The sequence below is a fragment of the Panulirus ornatus genome, chromosome 10, assembly GCF_036320965.1.
Source record: "Panulirus ornatus isolate Po-2019 chromosome 10, ASM3632096v1, whole genome shotgun sequence".
NCBI classification, from domain to species: domain Eukaryota; kingdom Metazoa; phylum Arthropoda; class Malacostraca; order Decapoda; family Palinuridae; genus Panulirus; species Panulirus ornatus.
In genome coordinates this window covers 761,828-787,042 of record NC_092233.1, presented here as the reverse complement: position 1 = coordinate 787,042, position 25,215 = coordinate 761,828, and the positions used below count along the sequence as shown (strand labels likewise).

The window sequence follows — 25,215 nt, the reverse complement described above, 5'->3', positions numbered from 1 at the left end:
TCTTACACTGTCTTTATGTTGCGTAAGCCCAACATAAAGATCCTTACCAGTCTGCCCGGCATAAAACATTAAAATCTTTACAAGGTATTTATATGAAATACTATTAATTTTTTTTTCTTTTTTTTTTGCTTTGTCGCTGTCTCCTGCGTTTGCGAGGTAGCGCAAGGAAACAGACGAAAGAAATGGCCCAACCCACCCCCATACACATGTACATACATACGTCCACACACGCAAATATACATACCTACACAGCTTTCCATGGTTTACCCCAGATGCTTCACATGCCCCGATTCAATCCACTGACAGCACGTCAACCCCGGTATACCACATCGCTCCAATTCACTCTATTCCTTGCCCTCCTTTCACCCTCCTGCATGTTCAGGCCCCGATCACACAAAATCTTTTTCACTCCATCTTTCCACCTCCAATTTGGTCTCCCTCTTCTCCTCGTACCCTCCACCTCCGACACATATATCCTCTTGGTCAATCTTTCCTCACTCATTCTCTCCATGTGCCCAAACCATTTCAAAACACCCTCTTCTGCTCTCTCAACCACGCTCTTTTTATTTCCACACATCTCTCTTACCCTTACGTTACTTACTCGATCAAACCACCTCACACCACACATTGTCCTCAAACATCTCATTTCCAGCACATCCATCCTCCTGCGCACAACTCTATCCATAGCCCACGCCTCGCAACCATACAACATTGTTGGAACCACTATTCCTTCAAACATACCCATTTTTGCTTTCGGAGATAATGTTCTCGACTTCCACACATTCTTCAAGGCTCCCAGAATTTTCGCCCCCTCCCCCACCCTATGATCCACTTCCGCTTCCATGGTTCCCTCAGCTGCCAGATCCACTCCCAGATATCTAAAACACTTCACTTCCTCCAGTTTTTCTCCATTCAAACTCACCTCCCAATTGACTTGACCCTCAACCCTACTGTACCTAATAACCTTGCTCTTATTTACATTTACTCTTAACTTTCTTCTTTCACACACTTTACCAAACTCAGTCACCAGCTTCTGCAGTTTCTCACATGAATCAGCCACCAGCGCTGTATCATCAGCGAACAACAACTGACTCACTTCCCAAGCTCTCTCATCCACAACAGACTTCATACTTGCCCCTCTTTCCAAAACTCTTGCATTCACCTCCCTAACAACCCCATCCATAAACAAATTAAACAACCATGGAGACATCACACACCCCTGCCGCAAACCTACATTCACTGAGAACCAATCACTTTCCTCTCTTCCTACACGTACACATGCCTTACATCCTCGATAAAAACTTTTCACTGCTTCTAACAACTTTCCTCCCACACCATATATTCTTAATACCTTCCACAGAGCATCTCTATCAACTCTATCATATGCCTTCTCCAGATCCATAAATGCTGCATACAAATCCATTTGCTTTTCTAAGTATTTCTCACATACATTCTTCAAAGCAAAGAAATACCATTAATACAATGAAAAATAATGTGTTTAGGGTAACTAAGCAGTACAGTAGCATCAGCAGAATACCTGTATCAGCTGTTAAACAGTAACACCAACAAACAAAAAGGGGTTTCACTTTCCACCCACAATACTGTGTTTTGATTAAAAGGTTACAGTCACTGTATTTTATTTTTTAGGTTTTTTTTGAGATATATTTATTTTGCTTTGTCGCTGTCTCCCGCGTTTGCGAGGTAGCGCAAGGAGACAGACGAAAGAAATGGCCCAACCCACCCTCATACACAATGTATATACACACACGTCCACACACGCAAATATACATACCTATACATCTCAATGTACACATATATATACACACACAGACACATACATATATACCCATGCACACAATTCACACTGTCTGCCCTTATTCATTCCCATCACCACCTCGCCACACATGGATATATGAGATATATAAACAAATAAGTATTTGATTTCACGATAATTACAGGTAGCTGTAAATGTAATGAAAACTAATTGTGAGAAAGATTTCAACATAATAATGTTGCTGGTCATGTTATGTTCAAACATGGTGTTTTAGGTGGAAATGAAATTCAGATTTCACATGAAAATAATGTTTAGCAAAAAAAAAAAAAAAAGAAAAAAAACGATCTTTGCTACTTACCAAAAAAAAAATTGATCCCTGCTGACAAAAAAGAGATAAATGCAGCAGCATATGCTAGAACTATATGGCTTGAGAAACTTGAGGGGAAGGGTACATCACTGGTGCATCATCATAAGAAGGAACATCAGAAGTTAAGGGATCAGGAAGTGGGTCCTCTAGGGATGAGGAATTCTGCTGGATGGCTTTTTTAGATGTTTCTTCCAGAGTCATCTGCCTCATTAACAATGGTTTTTGTCTTGGTAGTCTGTTTTGATTTTATAAACTGACATGGTTCCTTGTTCTGTTATGAATGCATGCTACTCTAGTCCTTCAATAAGTCCATCACACATTTTCACCATGTTGTCTATAGGCTCTTTTTCTGCAGTTTTAAGTCATCTTCATTGTTTGTATTATCTCAGTCACCTCGATTCAGAACCATTTCATCTATTTCACTATTACTCATAGGAGTATCTGCAAGCCTTTTGACATTTTCAGTAATATCTTTATACCACAGTGCAGAGAATAAGCAAAAAACACAGTGAGTGATGCACATAGGTCTGGCGGAATTGATGGTTAGTAACAGACTGGTGCTAACAGAGCATCAGAGCCCAGCATGGGCAAGTGAGGTCAGATGTGGAATATTCCACTTGTAATGTCATGTCATGTCGCTGCTCAAAAAGTTTTGGATTTTGGAGCATTTCAGATTTCAGATTTTTGGATTAGAGATGATCAACCTGTATTTATATATAGCTGCCCTAGGATCAGTCTCCATGAAAGGCCCCTTTAGCCTAAGGCAGCAATAATTCCAGTCACAGGGAAATGTAGACTCTTTTGAGTGAAAAATTCTTGGCGAGACTGTGCTCCCGTTACATCTTTGTCACAGGTGACTTTTCAGATGTGGTGCAGCCTTGATCAGGAGGAGTCCAGTAACATGTAAATGTTATAAACTTGATCCCTTAATATTAGAAATGTTGTACAATGAACATAAGTAATGAACATAACTTTTTTCTTACAGATATCAGAGATGAAGAATTGCAGCAAATGTGTATACTTTGAAGGTAGAAAAAAGAAAGATTTGTACATGTGGGTCTCCAGTGTTCCTCGAGGACCATCCGTTAAATTCCTTGTTCATAATGGTAAGAAGAGAAACAGCAAAAACAGTTTTGTCTGTTTGGACTTATAAGATTATAAGAATTCTGAGAGAACTTTGTATTTGTTGTAAATTATTATGATAGATACTGTACTTTGAATGATATTGTTCAGATGAAAATTGAAGTCATATATCAAAAAAGACAAAGATTATGGCTTTGATCTGTAACAAAATGTGAACTAAAAGATGTCAGGGTATGTCCTATGTGTTAGATTATGCATCATATTAAGACTATTCTCTTCTTAGCACTTGTCTCTGTCAGGTTATATTGTTAATCTCTCATCTGCAAACCAAAGCTTAACCCTTGAACTGCAGCTAGAAGACCTGGCTACCACTGTATGTGTAAAAGACAGGAGGAATAGGTCTCTTCACCCTTAAAGTACTGAGGCTGGAAATTTAAGGGGGGGGGGGTCTTGTCATCAAATAGGAAGTCTCAAGAAAATTAAAGAGAAAGCACATATCTGGTAATTTATACATATTTGTTGCTGTAGAGACATTTAGAGATGGTTCTTCATGCATGCTTGGCTTATCACAAGATTGCTGACTTTTGCTAACTCGCATATCTTTGTCTCTACTCTGCCAACTGCAGTGGATTACTGATACACAAAGAACTTTTCCCGGTGCTAGCAGTTCAACATCCACCCAATCATCACCATCATCTTATAGCAGTGATTAAGATACTTGGATTATTTTCTGTACTGATTATAGCTGCATGAAACATAAGGCTTCTTAGTATACCGATAAGGTGCATCTTTCATTTTAATTGATGGTGGGAGAAGGCAGCCTGTACAATAATGGCTAGGGTCCCCATAGGGTAAGACATTGTGTCATATGGCTACCTATGAATCATGGATTTTTTCTTGGAGCTAATTATAGTAGCTTATTTCATAAAGCATCTCTTCGTATCATTAGAGCATGCCTTTGAATTTAAATGAGGGCAATAAGAGACAGTCTATATAAGCATAGCTAGGGTTTCCATACCTTAAAACTACAAGTGTGGCTAGGGTTTTTAAGGGTTGAAAATTATATTTGTATGAAATCAAAGATATGAATACAGAAGTACGAAAAATGAAAAAATGAATAGCAGTGAAATGTGTGTAGAAAGAGAGGAGTAAGAAGCAAGGAATGAATAGAGTGTTGAATTTGTCATGCAGTTTTTAAATCACTGGCTGGGAATATTGTCTCACATTATGTATCCCTGGGTCAGGTAGAAAGAATTCTATCTCCTTATACCCTTTGTGTCAAAGAAGGCGACTGAAAGGGTGGGAGCAAGGTGGGCTGGAAAACCCCCTTCTTGTATTTCAGTTTTCTAAAAGAAGGAACCAAGCAGGGAGTGTTCATTCTCAAGGAGGACTTGGCCTAGGATGTCTAAATGTGTGTGGATGTAACCAAGATCTGGAAAGAAACCTGGATGTTCTGGCTTTGAATAGAATAAAGCTGAAGGCAAAAGTGGAAGAATGGTTTGTAAATGTCAGGGGTTGATGAGATGACAAGAGCTAAGGAAGGGTTAGCACTACTCCAGAAGCAGGAATTGTGGGAATGTGTGAAAAAGTGTAAGGAGGTAAATTCTAGATCAGTGTGGGCAAAAATGAAAGTGGATGATGAGATTTGGATGAGTATTGGTGCTAATGCACCTGGCCGTGAGAAGAAGGATCATGAAAGGCAAGTGCTCTGGGAGCAGATGAGTGAGTGTAACAGTAGTTTTGATATAAGAAACCAGGTGTTAGTGATAAGTGATTTGAATGTGAAGTAGAGGGAATCGTTGGGGGGCATGGGGTATTCAGTATTATAAATGGAGATGGTGTACAGCTTGTGGAGTTGTGTGCTGAAAAAGGACTGGTAATTGGGAATGCTTGGTTTAAAAGAGGGACATGAGAAAGTATTTGTATGAGAGCAGGAGAGATGGTCAGTGGGCATTATTGGATTACATATTAATTGATAGGCATGTAAAAGAGAGACTTTTGGATGTAAATGTGCTGATTGGGGCAGCAAGAGGGATATCTAATCATTATTCATAAGTGGAGGTGAGGATGCAGATTTGTAGAGATTTTTGAAAGAGGACACAGTGTTAGTGAGAATACAAAGGAATTCAATCAGCAATTTCCATTGGGTCCTTTTTAGGCAAACGAGAGTGATGAGAGTAAGTGAACTTGGAAAAGAGACTTGTATGAAGAAATACTAGGAAAGATTGGGTGAAGAATGGCAAAAGTTGAGATTGAATGAAGCAAGAGGAATGGGTTACAAATGGGAGGTAGGTAGAGAAGCAGTGCTGGCATGTGCAAGACATGCATATTGCATGTGAAAGGTGGGAGTTGGATAGATTAGAAAGGGTAGTGAGTGGCAGGATGAATTAAAGTTGTTTCTGAAAGAAAAAAAGAGATGCATTTAGGCAGTACTTACAGGGAAGGAGTGCAAATTATTGGGGAATGTATAAGAGGAAGCAGCAGAAGATGAAGAGGAAGTTGCAGGGTTAAGGAGGGCACTTGAGAATTGGGGTGAGCGAGTATCTGTAGACTTTAGGGAGAATAGATGTTTTGGAAGGAGGTTGATGATGTGCAAAAAACAAGAAAACAGTGAGGAACATCGATGAATGGGGCAAAGGGGGAAATGGTATCAGGTTGTTTGGGCTGGGGTAGTATGTTAAGTGAGAGTCATGGAGAGTGGTTCATTGAAAAGAGAAGATGTGTTGAAAACTCATGTAAGATGAAATGTAGCTGGGCAGATGGAGTGGATGCAGTTAAATTTACTAAGAAAGGGGGTGACTGTGCTGTTGAGTGGTTGGTAAGGATTTTCATTGTATGCATTAATCATGGTGAGGTGCCTGAGGATTGGCAGAATGCATGTATAATACCATTGTATAAAGGCAGTGGGGTTAAAGGTAAGTGTTCAAACTACAGTTATAAGTTTGTTGCGTATATCTCGTAAGTTGTATCGGAGGGTATTGACTGAGAGTTTGAAGGCATGTACAGAGTATCAGACTGGGGAGGAGTGATGTGCTTTCAGAAGTGATAGAGGATGTGTAGATCAGGTGTTTGCTTCAAAGAGTGTGTAAGAGAAATACTTAGAAAAACAGATGGGTTTGTATGTGGCACTTGTGGATCTGGAAAAAGCATATTATAGGGTTGATAGAGATGCTTTTTGGGAGGTCTTAAGAGTATAGGTTGTGAGAGGAAAACCAATAGAAGCAGTGAGGAGTTTTTGTCAAGGATGTAAGGCATGTGTACGAGTAAGAAGAGAGGAGATTGAGTGGTTCCAAGTGAAGGTTGGTCTGTGGCTTGGGTTTTTGATGTCACTATGGTTCAAGTTTTTGATCAGTGGGGTGGTGAGGAATGTAAATAAGACTCTTGGAGAGAGGAAGGGTATGCAGTCCGTTGGATACAAGAGGGTGTAGGAAGTGGTTCATTTGTTGTTCACTGATGAAACAGCACTGTTGGAAGATTCGAGTGAAAAATGTGGATGTTGGTTGCTGAATTTGTAAGAGCGTGTGAAAGGAGAAAGTTGAGAGTAAATGTGAAAAAAAAAACAAGGATTTAGGTTTAGCAGGGTTTAGGGACAAGTTAGTAGGGGTGTGAGTTTGAATTGAGAAAAATTGGAGGAAGTGAAGTGTTTAAGATGCCTGGGAGTGGATATGGCAGCAGATGGAACCTTGGCAGCAGAAGTTAGTAATAAGATGGATGAGAGGGAGAAGGTTCTAGGAGCATTGAAGAATGTGTGGAGAGGTCATAATTGTGGAGGACAAAAATGGATGTTTAAAGGTATTATAGTACCAACAACATTATATGGATGTGAAGCATGGGCTTTAGGTGAGGATGTGCAGAGGAGGGCAGATGTTTTGGAAATGAAATATTTGAGGACAGTATGTAGTGTGAGGTGGTTTGATCAATTAAGTAATAAAAGGGTAAGAAAGAGGTGTGGTAATGAAAAGAGTGGTAGAGAGAGCTGAAGAGGGTGTGCTGAAGTGGTTGGGACAAATGGAGAGAATGAGGGAGGGAAATTTGACAGATAGGTTATATGTGTCAGAAGTGGAGGGAAGAAGGAGAACAGGGAGACTAAATTAAAGATGGAAGGATGGAATGAAAAAGATCTTGAGTGAGGGGGGGCCTGAATATGCAGAGGAGTGAAAGGCATGCATGAGATAGAGTGAGTTGGAACAATGTGGTATACTGGCATCAACGTACATGTGAAGCCTCCAGAGTAAACAGTGGAGAGGTCTGTGGAACCTGGTTGTGAAAAGGTAGCTATGGTTTTGGTGCATTACACATGACAGCAAGAGAATGGATGTGTGTGGATACGCCTTTCTTTGTTTTTTGCTGTTGCTGCTTTGCTTATGTGGGAAACGATGATCACAATTGAAGTCAGTATGACATAGTGTGAATTATTTTATATAAATGTAGTGTAAAGCTTATGTTTCACTAAATTCCTTTGCACAAGACATCCCTCTTGCACCACATTTACCTTAGGAAGAAGGTGGTGCCAGAAGATGGCAATATGAGTGAGTCCTTCATGCTGACAAAAATGTTACTGAGGGCGTGAGTGTTTCATTGGTGGTGTAAGGAGGCTTACTGAGACAAGTGATGTGGTATATGAATGCTAGATATTGCATACCAGTTAAAACAAAGGTGCAAAAATCTTGTCTCAGATAATGTATGTTACATTTGATCTTAAACCATCAAATGATGTATGTCACAGTTTATGTGATAAGTCATAAGGAAATTCATAGGTGAGTAATGAACGGGTAAGAGAGATGTGTGGAAATAAAAAGAGTGTGGTTGAGAGAGCAGAAGAGGATGTGTTGAAATGGTTTGGACATAGGGAGAGAATGAGTGAGGAAAGATTGATGAAGAGGGTATATGTGTCAGAGGTGGAAGGAACGAAGAGAAGTGGAAGACCAAATTGGAGTTTGAAGGATGTATATGTATATATATATATATATATATATATATATATATATATATAAACGCGGGAGACAGCGACAAAGTATAATAATAGATAATAAATATATATATATATATATATATATATATTTTTTTTTTTTTTTTTTTTTTTTTTTTTTCTATACTTTGTCGCTGTCTCCCGCGTTTGCGAGGTAGCGCAAGGAAACAGACGAAAGAAATGGCCCAACCCCCCCCCATACACATGTACATACACACGTCCACACACACAAATATACATACCTACACAGCTTTCCATGGTTTACCCCGGACGCTTCACATGCCTTGATTCAATCCACTGACAGCACGTCAACCCCTGTATACCACATCGCTCCAATTCACTCTATTCCTTGCCCTCCTTTCACCCTCCTGCATGTTCAGGCCCCGATCACACAAAATCTTTTTCACTCCATCTTTCCACCTCCAATTTGGTCTCCCTCTTCTCCTCGTTCCCTCCACCTCCGACACATATATCCTCTTGGTCAATCTTTCCTCACTCATTCTCTCCATGTGCCCAAACCATTTTAAAACACCCTCTTCTGCTCTCTCAACCACGCTCTTTTTATTTCCACACATCTCTCTTACCCTTACGTTACTTACTCGATCAAACCACCTCACACCACACATTATCCTCAAACATCTCATTTCCAGCACATCCATCCTCCTGCGCACAACTCTATCCATAGCCCACGCCTCGCAACCATACAACATTGTTGGAACTACTATTCCTTCAAACATACCCATTTTTGCTTTCCGGGATAATGTTCTCGACTTCCACACATTTTTCAAGGCTCCCAAAATTTTCGCCCCCTCCCCCACCCTATGATCCACTTCCGCTTCCATGGTTCCATCCGCTGACAGATCCACTCCCAGATATCTAAAACACTTCACTTCCTCCAGTTTTTCACCATATATATATATATATATATATATATATATTTTTTTTTTTTTTTTTCATTATTATACTTTGTCGCTGTCTCCCGCGTTTGTGAGGTAGCGCAAGGAAACAGACGAAAGAAATGGCCCAACCCCCCCCATACACATGTATATACATACGTCCACACACGCAAATATACATACCTACACAGCTTTCCATGGTTTACCCCAGACGCTTCACATGCCTTGATTCAATCCACTGACAGCACGTCAACCCCGGTATACCACATCGCTCCAATTCACTCTATTCCTTGCCCTCCTTTCACCCTCCTGCATGTTCAGGCCCCGATCACACAAAATCTTTTTCACTCCATCTTTCCACCTCCAATTTGGTCTCCCTCTTCTCCTTGTTCCCTCCACCTCCGACACATATATCCTCTTGGTCAATCTTTCCTCACTCATTCTCTCCATGTGCCCAAACAACTTCAAAACACCCTCTTCTGCTCTCTCAACCACGCTCTTTTTATTTCCACACATCTCTCTTACCCTTACGTTACTCACTCGATCAAACCACCTCACACCACACATTGTCCTCAAACATCTCATTTCCAGCACATCCATCCTCCTGCGCACAACTCTATCCATAGCCCACGCCTCGCAACCATACAACATTGTTGGAACCACTATTCCTTCAACCATACCCATTTTTGCTTTCCGAGATAATGTTCTCGACTTCCACACATTCTTCAAGGCCCCCAGAATTTTCGCCCCCTCCCCCACCCTATGATCCACTTCCGCTTCCATGGTTCCATCCGCTGCCAGATCCACTCCCAGATATCTAAAACACTTCACTTCCTCCAGTTTTTCTCCATTCAAACTCACCTCCCAATTGACTTGACCCTCAACCCTACTGTACCTAATAACCTTGCTCTTATTCACATTTACTCTTAACTTTCTTCTTCCACACACTTTACCAAACTCAGTCACCAGCTTCTGCAGTTTCTCACATGAATCAGCCACCAGCGCTGTATCATCAGCGAACAACAACTGACTCACTTCCCAAGCTCTCTCATCCCCAACAGACTTCATACTTGCCCCTCTTTCCAAAACTCTTGCATTTACCTCCCTAACAACCCCATCCATAAACAAATTAAACAACCATGGAGACATCACACACCCCTGCCGCAAACCTACATTCACTGAGAACCAATCACTTTCCTCTCTTCCTACACATACACATGCCTTACATCCTCGATAAAAACTTTTCACTGCTTCTAACAACTTTCCTCCCACACCATATATTCTTAATACCTTCCACAGAGCATCTCTATCAACTCTATCATATGCCTTCTCCAGATCCATAAATGCTACATACAAATCCATTTGCTTTTCTAAGTATTTCTCACATACATTCTTCAAAGCAAACACCTGATCCACACATCCTCTACCACTTCTGAAACCACACTGCTCTTCCCCAATCTGATGCTCTGTACATGCCTTCACCCTCTCAATCAATACCCTCCCATATAATTTACCAGGAATACTCAACAAACTTATACCTCTGTAATTTATGTGCTGAAAAAGGACTGATGATTGGGAATACCTGGTTTAAAAAGCGAGATATGCATAAGTATACTTATGTAAGTAGGAGAGATGGCCAGAGAGCGTTATTGGATTACGTGTTAATTGACAGGCGTGCGAAAGAGAGACTTTTGGATGTTAATGTGCTGAGAGGTGCAACTGGAGGGATGTCTGATCATTATCTTGTGGAGGCTAAGGTGAAGATTTGTATGGGTTTTCAGAAAAGAAGAGTGAATGTTGGGGTGAAGAGGGTGGTGAGAATAAGTGAGCTTGGGAAGGAGACCTGTGTGAGGAAGTACCAGGAGAGACTGAGTACAGAATGGAAAAAGGTGAGAACAATGGAAGTAAGGGGAGTGGGGGAGGAATGGGATGTATTTAGGGAAGCAGTGATGGATTGCGCAAAAGATGCTTGTGGCATGAGAAGAGTGGGAGGTGGGTTGATTAGAAAGGGTAGTGAGTGGTGGGATGAAGAAGTAAGAGTATTAGTGAAAGAGAAGAGAGGCATTTGGACGATTTTTGCAGGGAAAAAATGCAATTGAGTGGGAGATGTATAAAAGAAAGAGACAGGAGGTCAAGAGAAAGGTGCAAGAGGTGAAAAAAAGGGCAAATGAGAGTTGGGGTGAGAGAGTATCATTAAATTTTAGGGAGAATAAAAAGATGTTCTGGAAGGAGGTAAATAAAGTGCGTAAGACAAGGGAGCAAATGGGAACTTCAGTGAAGGGCGCAAATGGGGAGGTGATAACAAGTAGTGGTGATGTGAGAAGGAGATGGAGTGAGTGTTTTGAAGGTTTGTTGAATGTGTTTGATGATAGAGTGGCAGATATAGGGTGTTTTGGTCGAGGTGGTGTGCAAAGTGCGAGGGTTAGGGAAAATGATTTGGTAAACAGAGAAGAGGTAGTGAAAGCTTTGCGGAAGATGAAAGCCGGCAAGGCAGCAGGTTTGGATGGTATTGCAGTGGAATTTATTAAAAAAGGGGGTGACTGTATTGTTGACTGGTTGGTAAGGTTATTTAATGTATGTATGACTCATGGTGAGGTGCCTGAGGATTGGCGGAATGCGTGCATAGTGCCATTGTACAAAGGCAAAGGGGATAAGAGTGAGTGCTCAAATATATATATATATATATATATATATATATATATATATATATATATATATATATATATATATATATATATATTTTTTGTGTCAGCGTCGCGTCGCCTCGCCGCAGTGTATCGAGACAGACTTCCCCAGAACTTTTAAAGGGGAAGTAAATGTTTATAGTTGTGTTAATGGAGTGATAGTTTTCATGCATGGTGTTTTTGACAAGAAAATAGTGAAGTTGGAGAAAAATGTAGCTTAGACATTGAAGCTTATTGACACAGTGGTGAAATTGATGAGAACTGCTATTGACGTTTGTGTGAATAAATTGTACATTTCCTTTTCCATAGCCAGAGGTTGAACCATTATGTGACATTCATTCATTTTTTTTTTCATTCATTTCAAGCTAAAAGTTTGTTTCTAAATTGTTCTTACATTTTTCATATGTATATATATGTATGTGTGTGTGTGTGTGTGTATGTGCATATGTGTGTGTGTGTGTGTGTGTGTGTGTATATGTATATATATATGTATATTATCCCTGGGGATAGGGGTGAAAGAATACTTCCCACGTATTCCTCGCGTGTCGTAGAAAGCGACTAGAGGGGACGGGAGCGGGGGGCCGGAAATCCTCCCCTCCTTGTATTAACTTTCTAAAATGGGAAACAGAAGAAGGAGTCACGCGGGGAGTGATCATCCTCCTCGAAGGCTCAGAGTGGGGTGCCTAAATGTGTGTGGATGTAACCAAGATGTGAAAAAAGGAGAGATAGGTAGTATGTTTGAGGAAAGGAACCTGGATGTTTTGGCTCTGAGTGAAACGAAGCTCAAGGGTAAAGGGGAAGAGTGGTTTGGAAATGTCTGGGGAGTGAAGTCAGGGGTTAGTGAGAGGACAAGAGCAAGGGAAGGAGTAGCAATACTCATGAAACAGGAGTTGTGGGAGTATGTGATAGAATGTAAGAAAGTAAATTCTCGATTAATATGGGTAAAATTGAAAGTTAATGGAGAGAGGTGGGTGATTATTGGTGCATATGCACCTGGGCATGAGAAGAAAGATCATGAGAGGCAAGTGTTTTGGGAGCAGCTAAATGAGTGTGTTAGCGGTTTTGATGCACGAGACCGGGTTATAGTGATGGGTGATTTGAATGCAAAGGTGAGTAATGTGGCAGTTGAGGGAATAATTGGTATGCATGGGGTGTTCAGTGTTGTAAATGGAAATGGTGAAGAGCTTGTAGATTTATGTGCTGAAAAAGGACTGATGATTGGGAATACCTGGTTTAAAAAGCGAGATATACATAAGTATACTTATGTAAGTAGGAGAGATGGCCAGAGAGCGTTATTGGATTACGTGTTAATTGACAGGCGTGCGAAAGAGAGACTTTTGGATGTTAATGTGCTGAGAGGTGCAACTGGAGGGATGTCTGATCATTATCTTGTGGAGGCTAAGGTGAAGATTAGTATGGGTTTTCAGAAAAGAGGAGTGAATGTTGGGGTGAAGAAGGTGGTGAGAGTAAGTGAGCTTGGGAAGGAGACCTGTGTGGGGAAGTACCAGGAGAGACTGTGTACAGAATGGAAAAAGGTGAGAACAATGGAAGTAAGGGGAGTCGGGGAGGAATGGGATGTATTTAGGGAATCAGTGATGGATTGCGCAAAAGATGCTTGTGGCATGAGAAGAGTGGGAGGTGGGCTGTTTAGAAAGGGTAGTGTGTGGTGGGATGAAGAAGTAAGAGTATTAGTGAAAGAGAAGAGAGAGGCATTTGGACGATTTTTGCAGGGAAAAAATGCAATTGAGTGGGAGAAGTATAAAAGAAAGAGACAGGAGGTCAAGAGAAAGGTGCAAGAGGTGAAAAAAAGGGCAAATGAGAGTTGGGGTGAGAGACTATCAGTAAATTTTAGGGAGAATAAAAAGATGTTCTGGAAGGAGGTAAATAGGGTGCGTAAGACATGGGAGCAAATGGGAACTTCAGTGAAGGGCGTAAATGGGGAGGTGATAACAAGTAGCGGTGATGTGAGAAGGAGATGGAATGAGTGTTTTGAAGGTTTGTTGAATGTGTTTGATGATAGAGTGGCAGATATAGGGTGTTTTGGTCGAGGTGGTGTGCAAAGTGCGAGGGTTAGGGAAAATGATTTGGTAAACAGAGAAGAGGTAGTGAAAGCTTTGCGGAAGATGAAAGCCGGCAAGGCAGCAGGTTTGGATGGTATTGCAGTGGAATTTATTAAGAAAGGGGGTGACTGTATTGTTGACTGGTTGGTAAGGTTATTTAATGTATGTATGACTCATGGTGAGGTGCCTGAGGATTGGCGGAATGCGTGCATAGTGCCATTGTACAAAGGCAAAGGGGATAAGAGTGAGTGCTCAAATTACAGAGGTATAAGTTTGTTGAGTATTCCTGGTAAATTATATGGGAGGGTATTGATTGAGAGGGTGAAGGCATGTACAGAGCATCAGATTGGGGAAGAGCAGTGCGGTTTCAGAAGTGGTAGAGGATGTGTGGATCAGGTGTTTGCTTTGAAGAATGTATGTGAGAAATACTTAGAAAAGCAAAGGGATTTGTATGTAGCATTTATGGATCTGGAGAAGGCATATGATAGAGTTGATAGAGATGCTCTGTGGAAGGTATTAAGAATATATGGTGTGGGAGGCAAGTTGTTAGAAGCAGTGAAAAGTTTTTATCGAGGATGTAAGGCATGTGTACGTGTAGGAAGAGAGGAAAGTGATTGGTTCTCAGTGAATGTAGGTTTGCGGCAGGGGTGTGTGATGTCTCCATGGTTGTTTAATTTGTTTATGGATGGGGTTGTAAGGGAGGTAAATGCAAGAGTCCTGGAAAGAGGGGCAAGTATGAAGTCTGTTGTGGATGAGAGAGCTTGGGAAGTGAGTCAGTTGTTGTTCGCTGATGATACAGCGCTGGTGGCTGATTCATGTGAGAAACTGCAGAAGCTGGTGAATGAGTTTGGTAAAGTGTGTGGAAGAAGAAAGTTGAGAGTAAATGTGAATAAGAGCAAGGTTATTTGGTACAGTAGGGGTGAGGGTCAAGTCAATTGGGAGGTGAGTTTGAATGGAGAAAAACTGGAGGAAGTGAAGTGTTTTAGATATCTGGGAGTGGATCTGTCAGCGGATGGAACCATGGAAGCGGAAGTGGATCATAGGGTGGGGGAGGGGGCGAAAATTTTGGGAGCCTTGAAAAATGTGTGGAAGTCGAGAACATTATCTCGGAAAGCAAAATGGGTATGTTTGAGGGAATAGTGGTTCCAACAATGTTGTATGGTTGCGAGGCGTGGGCTATGGATAGAGTTGTGCGCAGGAGGATGGATGTGCTGGAAATGAGATGTTTGAGGACAATGTGTGGTGTGAGGTGGTTTGAGCGAGTAAGTAACGTAAGGGTAAGAGAGATGTGTGGAAATAAAAAGAGCGTGGTTGAGAGAGCAGAAGAGGGTGTTTTGAAATGGTTTGGGCACATGGAGAGAATGAGTGAGGAGAGATTGACCAAGAGGATATATGTGTCGGAGGTGGAGGGAACGAGGAGAAGAGGGAGACCAAATTGGAGGTGGAAAGATGGAGTGAAAAAGATTTTGTGTGATCGGGGCCTGAACATGCAGGAGGGTGAAAGGAGGGCAAGAATAGAGTGAATTGGAGTCATGTGGTATACAGGGGTTGACGTGCTGTCAGTGGATTGAATCAAGGCATGTGAAGCGTCTGGGGTAAACCATGGAAAGCTGTGTAGGTATGTATATTTGCGTGTGTGGACGTGTGTATGTACATGTGTATGGGGGGGGGTTGGGCCATTTCTTTCGTCTGTTTCCTTGCGCTACCTCGCAAACGCGGGAGACAGCGACAAAGTATAAAAAAAAAAAAAAATATATATATATATATATATATATATATATATATATATATATATATATATATATATATATATTTTTTGCTTTGTCACTGTCTCTCGCATTTGCGAGGTAGCGCGAGGAAACAGACGAAAGAAATGGCCCAACCCACCCCCATATACATGTATATACATACACGTCCACACACGCAAATATACATACCTACACAGCTTCCCATGGTTTACCCCAGACGCTTCACATGTCCTGATTCAATCCACTGACAGTACGTTAACCCCGGTATACCACATCGATCCAATTCACTCTATTCCTTGCCCTCCTTTCACCCTCCTGCATGTTCAAAATCTTTTTCACTCCATCTTTCCACCTCCAATTTGGTCTCCCACTTCTCCTCGTTCCCTCCACCTCCGACACATATATCCTCTTGGTCAATCTTTCCTCACTCATTCTCTCCATGTGCCCAAACCATTTCAAAACACCCTCTTCTGCTCTCTCAACCTCGCTCTTTTTATTTCCACACATCTCTCTTACCCTTACGTTACTTACTCGATCAAACCACCTCACACCACACATTGTCCTCAAACATCTCATTTCCAGCACATCCATCCTCCTGCGCACAACTCTATCCATAGCCCACGCCTCGCAACCATACAACATTGTTGGAACCACTATTCCTTCTAACATACCCATTTTTCCTTTCCGAGATAATGTTCTCGACTTCCACACATTCTTCAAGGCTCCCAGGATTTTCGCCCCCTCCCTCACCCTATGATCCACTTCCGCTTCCATGGTTCCATCCGCTGCCAGATCCACTCCCAGATATCTAAAACACTTTACTTCCTCCAGTTTTTCTCCATTCAAACTTACCTCCCAATTGACTTGACCCTCAACCCTACTATATATATATATATATATATATATATATATATATATATATATATATCTTCTGTTTCCCATTTTAGAAAGATAATACAAGGAGGGGAGGATTTCTGGCCCCCCACTCCCGTCCCCTCTAGTCGCTTTCTACGACACGCGAGGAATACGTGGGAAGTATTCTTTCACCCCTATCCCCAGGGATAATATACATATATACATACATATACACATACACACACATACACATACATACGCACATATACACACACACACACACACACACACACATATATATACATATGAAAAATGTAAGAAACAATTTAGAAAACTGAAACTTCTAGCATGAAATGAATGAAAAAATGAATGTCACACAATGGTTCAACCTCTGGCTATGGAAAAAGGAAATGTATAATTTATTTACGCAAACATCAATAGCAGTTCTCATCAATTTAACCACTGTATCAATAAGCTTCAATGTCAAAGCCACATTTTTTCTCCAATTTCACTATTTTCTTGTCAGAACGCCATGTATGAAAACTATCACTCCATACAAGGAGCAAATAAAGGCTGTTATCCACATTGAAGCACTGCCTGGTCAACCACTCCATAAGCAGTCAAATGTTGGAACATTTCAAAATTCTTCGTCACTTTATTGTATTGGTATACCAAGACTCCTGCTGTGTACTTTATATTGTCTTCAAAGTGGGGATGGTCTGCAACCTTAAGCTGAGCTAACGTAAAGAAACTTTCCTTTACTGGAAGGTTGGATGTCATGAACATCCCAGAGGTGGTGTGGTCTGCCACATATTCTGCCACTACAGTAAACGATTCTGGGAAACTGTTCCAGGCAAAGACCTCTGATGTTACAGTGTATGGGGTCAAGAAAGTCTTCAGGATCATAGTCGCGGGAGACAGCGACAAAGTATAATAAAAAGAAAATAAAAAATATATATATATATATATATATATATATATATATATATATATATATATATATATATATATATATATATATACATTTTTTTTTTTTTGCTTTGTCGCTGTCTCCCGTGTTTGCGAGGTAGCACAAGGAAACAGACGAAAGAAATGGCCCAACCCACCCCCATACACATGTATATACATACGTCCACACACGCAAAATTACATACCTACACAGCTTTCCATGGTTTACCCCAGACGCTTGACATGCCCTGATTCAATCCACTGACAGCACGTCAACCCCGGTATACCACATCGATCCAGTTCACTCTATTCCTTGCCCTCCTTTCACCCTCCTGCATGTTCAGGCCCCAATCACACAAAATCTTTTTCACTCCATCTTTCCACCTCCAATTTGGTCTCCCACTTCTCCTCGTTCCCTCCACCTCCGACACATATATCCTATTGGTCAATCTTTCCTCACTCATTCTCTATATGTGCCCAAACCATTTCAAAACACCCTTTTCTGCTCTCTCAACCATGCTCTTTTTATTTCCACACATCTCTCTTACCCTTACGTTACTTACTCGATCAAACCACCTCACACCACACATTGTCCTCAAACATCTCATTTCCAGCACATCCATCCTCCTGCGCACAACTCTATCCATAGCCCACGCCTCGCAACCATACAACATTGTTGGAACCACTATTCCTTCAAACATACCCATTTTTGCTTTCCGAGATAATGATATTTTTTTTTTATTATACTTTGTCGCTGTCTCCCGCGTTTGCGAGGTAGCGCAAGGAAACAGACAAAAGAAATGGCCCAACCCCCCCCCCATACACATGTATATACATACGTCCACACACGCAAATATACATACCTACACAGCTTTCCATGGTTTACCCCAGACGCTTCACATGCCTTGCTTCAATCCACTGACAGCACGTCAACCCCGGTATACCACATCGCTCCAATTCACTCTATTCCTTGCCCTCCTTTCACCCTCCTGCATGTTCAGGCCCCGATCACACAAAATCTTTTTCACTCCATCTTTCCACCTCCAATTTGGTCTCCCTCTTCTCCTTGTTCCCTTCACCTCCGACACATATATCCTCTTGGTCAATCTTTCCTCACTCATCCTCTCCATGTGCCCAAACCACTTCAAAACACCCTCTTCTGCTCTCTCAACCACGCTCTTTTTATTTCCACACATCTCTCTTACCCTTACGTTACTCACTCGATCAAACCACCTCACACCACACATTGTCCTCAAACATCTCATTTCCAGCACATCCATCCTCCTGCGCACAACTCTATCCATAGCCCACGCCTCGCAACCATACAACATTGTTGGAACCACTATTCCTTCAAACATACCCAAAAAAAAAAATATATATATATATATATGATGATAGAGTGGCAGATATAGGGAGTTTTGCTCGAGGTGGAGTGTAAAGTAAGAGGGTTAGGGAAAATGATTTGGTAAACAGGGAAAAAGTAGTAAAAGCTTTGCGGAAGATGAAAGCCGGCAAGGCAGCAGGTTTGGATGGTATTGCAGTGGAATTTATTTAAAAAGTGGGTGACTGTATTGTTGACTCGTTGGTAAGGTTATTTAATGTATATATGACTCATGGTGAGGTGCCTGAGGATTGGCGGACTGCTTGCATAGTGCCATTGTACAAAGGCTAAGGGGATAAGAGTGAGTGCTCAAATTACAGAGGTATAAGTTTGTTGAGTATTCCTGGTAAATTATATGGGAGGGTATTGATTGAGAGGGTGAAGGCATGTACAGAGCATCAGATTGGGGAAGAGCAGTGTGGTTTCAGAAGTGGTAGAGGATGTGTGGATCAGGTGTTTGCTTTGAAGAATGTATGTGAGAAATACTTAGAAAAGCAAATGGATTTGTATGTAGCATTTATGGATCTGGAGAAGGCATATGATAGAGTTGATAGAGATGCTCTGTGGAAGGTATTAAGAATATATGGTGTGGGAGGCAAGTTGTTAGAAGCAGTGAAAAGTTTTTATCGAGGATGTAAGGCATGTGTACGTGTAGGAAGAGAGGAAAGTGATTGGTTCTCAGTGAATGTAGGTTTGCGGCAGGGGTGTGTGATGTCTCCATGGTTGTTTAATTTGTTTATGGATGGGGTTGTTAGGGAGGTAAATGCAAGAGTTTGGAAAGAGGGGCAAGTATGAAGTCTGTTGGGGATGAGAGAGCTTGGGAAGTGAGTCAGTTGTTGTTCGCTGATGATACAGCGCTGGTGGCTGATTCATGTGAGAAACTGCAGAAGCTGGTGACTGAGTTTGGTAAAGTGTGTGGAAGAAGAAAGTTAAGAGTAAATGTGAATAAGAGCAAGGTTATTAGGTACAGTAGGGTTGAGGGTCAAGTCAATTGGGAGGTGAGTTTGAATGGAGAAAAACTGGAGGAAGTGAAGTGTTTTAGATATCTGGGAGTGGATCTGTCAGCGGATGGAACCATGGAAGCGGAAGTGGATCATAGGGTGGGGGAGGGGGCGAAAATTCTGGGAGCCTTGAAAATGTGTGGAAGTCGAGAACATTATCTCGGAAAGCAAAAATGGGTATGTTTGAAGGAATAGTGGTTCCAACAATGTTGTATGGTTGCGAGGCGTGGGCTATGGATAGAGTTGTGCGCAGGAGGATGGATGTGCTGGAAATGAGATGTTTGAGGACAATGTGTGGTGTGAGGTGGTTTGATCGAGTAAGTAACGTAAGGGTAAGAGAGATGTGTGGAAATAAAAAGAGCGTGGTTGAGAGAGCAGAAGAGGGTGTTTTGAAATGGTTTGGGCACATGGAGAGAATGAGTGAGGAAAGATTGACCAAGAGGATATATGTGTCGGAGGTGGAGGGAACGAGGAGAAGAGGGAGACCAAATTGGAGGTGGAAAGATGGAGTGAAAAAGATTTTGTGTGATCGGGGCCTGAACATGCAGGAGGGTGAAAGGAGGGCAAGGAATAGAGTGAATTGGAGTCGATGTGGTATACAGGGGTTGACGTGCTGTCAGTGGATTGAATCAAGGCATGTGAAGCGTCTGGGGTAAACCATGGAAAGCTGTGTAGGTATGTATATTTGCGTGTGTGGACGTGTGTATGTACATGTGTATGGGGGGGGGGTTGGGCCATTTCTTTCGTCTGTTTCCTTGCGCTACCTCGCAAACGCGGGAGACAGCGACAAAGTATAAAAAAAAAAAAAAAAAAAAAAAATATTTTTTGCTTTGTCGCTGTCTCTCGCATTTGCGAGGTAGCGCGAGGAAACAGACGAAAGAAATGGCCCAACCCACCCCCATATACATGTATATACATACACGTCCACACACGCAAATATACATACCTACACAGCTTCCCATGGTTTACCCCAGACGCTTCACATGTCCTGATTCAATCCACTGACAGTACGTTAACCCCGGTATACCACATCGATCCAATTCACTCTATTCCTTGCCCTCCTTTTACCCTCCTGCATGTTCAAAATCTTTTTCACTCCATCTTTCCACCTCCAATTTGGTCTCCCACTTCTCCTCGTTCCCTCCACCTCCGACACATATATCCTCTTGGTCAATCTTTCCTCACTCATTCTCTCCATGTGCCCAAACCATTTCAAAACACCCTCTTCTGCTCTCTCAACCTCGCTCTTTTTATTTCCACACATCTCTCTTACCCTTACGTTACTTACTCGATCAAACCACCTCACACCACACATTGTCCTCAAACATCTCATTTCCAGCACATCCATCCTCCTGCGCACAACTCTATCCATAGCCCACGCCTCGCAACCATACAACATTGTTGGAACCACTATTCCTTCAAACATACCCATTTTTGCTTTCCGAGATAATGTTCTCGACTTCCACACATTCTTCAAGGCTCCCAGAATTTTCGCCCCCTCCCTCACCCTATGATCCACTTCCGCTTCCATGGTTCCATCCGCTGCCAGATCCACTCCCAGATATCTAAAACACTTTACTTCCTCCAGTTTTTCTCCATTCAAACTTACCTCCCAATTGACTTGACCCTCAACCCTACTATATATATATATATATATATATATATATATATATATATATATATCTTCTGTTTCACATTTTAGAAAGATAATACAAGGAGGGGAGGATTTCTGGCCCCCCACTCCCGTCCCCTCTAGTCGCTTTCTACGACACGCGAGGAATACGTGGGAAGTATTCTTTCACCCCTATCCCCAGGGATAATATACATATATACATACATATACACATACACACACATACACATACATACGCACATATACACACACACACACACACACACACACACATATATATACATATGAAAAATGTAAGAAACAATTTAGAAAACTGAAACTTCTAGCATGAAATGAATGAAAAAATGAATGTCACACAATGGTTCAACCTCTGGCTATGGAAAAAGGAAATGTATAATTTATTTACGCAAACATCAATAGCAGTTCTCATCAATTTAACCACTGTATCAATAAGCTTCAATGTCAAAGCCACATTTTTTCTCCAATTTCACTATTTTCTTGTCAGAACGCCATGTATGAAAACTATCACTCCATACAAGGAGCAAATAAAGGCTGTTATCCACATTGAAGCACTGCCTGGTCAACCACTCCATAAGCAGTCAAATGTTGGAACATTTCAAAATTCTTCGTCACTTTATTGTATTGGTATACCAAGGCTCCTGCTGTGTACTTTATATTGTCTTCAAAGTGGGGATGGTCTGCAACCTTAAGCTGAGCTAACGTAAAGAAACTTTCCTTTACTGGAAGGTTGGATGTCATGAACATCCCAGAGGTGGTGTGGTCTGCCACATATTCTGCCACTACAGTAAACGATTCTGGGAAACTGTTCCAGGCAAAGACCTCTGATGTTACAGTGTATGGGGTCAAGAAAGTCTTCAGGATCATAGTCGCGGGAGACAGCGACAAAGTATAATAAAAAGAAAATAAAAAATATATATATATATATATATATATATATATATATATATATATATATATATATATATATATATATATATACATTTTTTTTTTTTTTGCTTTGTCGCTGTCTCCCGTGTTTGCGAGGTAGCACAAGGAAACAGACGAAAGAAATGGCCCAACCCACCCCCATACACATGTATATACATACGTCCACACACGCAAAATTACATACCTACACAGCTTTCCATGGTTTACCCCAGACGCTTCACATGCCCTGATTCAATCCACTGACAGCACGTCAACCCCGGTATACCACATCGATCCAGTTCACTCTATTCCTTGCCCTCCTTTCACCCTCCTGCATGTTCAGGCCCCAATCACACAAAATCTTTTTCACTCCATCTTTCCACCTCCAATTTGGTCTCCCACTTCTCGTTCCCTCCACCTCCGACACATATATCCTATTGGTCAATCTTTCCTCACTCATTCTCTATATGTGCCCAAACCATTTCAAAACACCCTTTTCTGCTCTCTCAACCACGCTCTTTTTATTTCCACACATCTCTCTTACCCTTACGTTACTTACTCGATCAAACCACCTCACACCACACATTGTCCTCAAACATCTCATTTCCAGCACATCCATCCTCCTGCGCACAACTCTATCCATAGCCCACGCCTCGCAACCATACAACATTGTTGGAACCACTATTCCTTCAAACATACCCATTTTTGCTTTCCGAGATAATGATATTTTTTTTTTATTATACTTTGTCGCTGTCTCCCGCGTTTGCGAGGTAGCGCAAGGAAACAGACAAAAGAAATGGCCCACCCCCCCCCATACACATGTATATACATACGTCCACACACGCAAATATACATACCTACACAGCTTTCCATGGTTTACCCCAGACGCTTCACATGCCTTGCTTCAATCCACTGACAGCACGTCAACCCCGGTATACCACATCGCTCCAATTCACTCTATTCCTTGCCCTCCTTTCACCCTCCTGCATGTTCAGGCCCCGATCACACAAAATCTTTTTCACTCCATCTTTCCACCTCCAATTTGGTCTCCCTCTTCTCCTTGTTCCCTTCACCTCCGACACATATATCCTCTTGGTCAATCTTTCCTCACTCATCCTCTCCATGTGCCCAAACCACTTCAAAACACCCTCTTCTGCTCTCTCAACCACGCTCTTTTTATTTCCACACATCTCTCTTACCCTTACGTTACTCACTCGATCAAACCACCTCACACCACACATTGTCCTCAAACATCTCATTTCCAGCACATCCATCCTCCTGCGCACAACTCTATCCATAGCCCACGCCTCGCAACCATACAACATTGTTGGAACCACTATTCCTTCAAACATACCCAAAAAAAAAAATATATATATATATATATGATGATAGAGTGGCAGATATAGGGTGTTTTGTTCGAGGTGGTGTGTAAAGTAAGAGGGTTAGGGAAAATGATTTGGTAAACAGAGAAAAGGTAGTAAAAGCTTTGCGGAAGATGAAAGCCGGCAAGGCAGCAGGTTTGGATGGTATTGCAGTGGAATTTATTAAAAAAGGGGGTGACTGTATTGTTAACTCGTTGGTAAGGTTATTTAATGTATATATGATTCATGGTGAGGTGCTTGAGGATTGGCGGACTGCTTGCATAGTGCCATTGTACAAAGGCTAAGGGGATAAGAGTGAGTGCTCAAATTACAGAGGTATAAGTTTGTTGAGTATTCCTGGTAAATCATATGGGAGGGTATTGATTGAGAACGTGAAGGCATGTACAGAGCATCAAATTGGGGAAGAGCAATGTGGTTTCAGAAGTGGTAGAGGATGTCTGGATCAGGTGTTTCCTTTGAAGAATGTATGTGATAAATACTTAGAAAGCATATGGATTTGTATGTAGCATTTATGGATCTGGAGAAGGTATATGATAGAGTTGATAGACATGCTCTGTGGAAGGTACTAAGAATATATGGTGTGGGAGGCAAGCTGTTGGAAGCAGTGAAAAGTTTTTATCGAGGATATAAGGCATGTGTACGTGTAGGAAGAGAGGAAAGTGATTGGTTCTCAGTGAATGTAGGTTTGCAGCAGGGGTGTATGATGTCTCCATGGTTGTTTAATTTGTTTATGGATGGGGTTGTTAGGGAGGTGAATGCAAGAGTTTGGAAAGAGGGGGCAAGTATGCAGTCTGTTGCGGATGAGAGAGCTTGGGAAATGAGTCAGTTGTTGTTTGCTGATGATACAGCGCTGGTGGCTGATTCATGTGAGAAACTGCAGAAGCTGGTGACTGAGTTTGGTAAAGTGTGTGAAAGAAGAAAGTTAAGAGTAAATGTGAATAAGAGCAAGGTTATTAGGTACAGTAGGGTTGAGGGTCAAGTCAATTAGGAGGTAAGTTTGAAGGGAGAAAAACTGTAGGAAGTAAAGTGTTTTAGATATCTGGGAGTGGATCTGGCAGCGGATGGAACCATGGAAGCGGAAGTGAATCATAGGGTGGGGGAGGGGGCGAAAATTCTGGGAGCCTTGAAGAATGTTTGGAAGTCGAGAACATTATCTCGGAAAGCAAAAATGGGTATGTTTGAAGGAATAGTGGTTCCAACAATGTTGTATGGTTGCGAGGCGTGGGCTATGGATAGAGTTGTGAGGAGGAGGGTGGATGTGCTGGGAATGAGATGTTTGAGGACAATATGTGGTGTGAGGTGGTTTGATCGAGTAAGTAATGTAAGGGTAAGAGAGATGTGTGGAAATAAAAAGAGTGTGGTTGAGAGAGCAGAAGAGGGTGTTTTGAAATGGTTTGGTCACATGGAGAGAATGAGTGAGGAAAGATTGACCAAGAGGATATATATGTCAGAGGTGGAGGGAACGAGGAGAAGTGGGAGACCAAATTGGAGGTGGAAAGATAGAGTG

At 41.7% G+C, this 25,215-nt stretch overlaps 1 protein-coding gene across 1 annotated transcript in view; it reads left to right on the top strand.

Annotated features, from left to right (window-relative positions):
- LOC139750715 (ribosome biogenesis protein BRX1 homolog) overlaps nt 1-25,215 on the top strand; it is a 105,847-nt gene that overhangs the window by 9,658 nt on the left and 70,974 nt on the right. Inside the window, exon 3 of the mRNA XM_071665389.1 lies at nt 3,127-3,247. Within this exon, the coding sequence (XP_071521490.1) occupies nt 3,127-3,247 (121 nt within the window). The remainder of the gene's footprint in view (nt 1-3,126; nt 3,248-25,215) is intronic.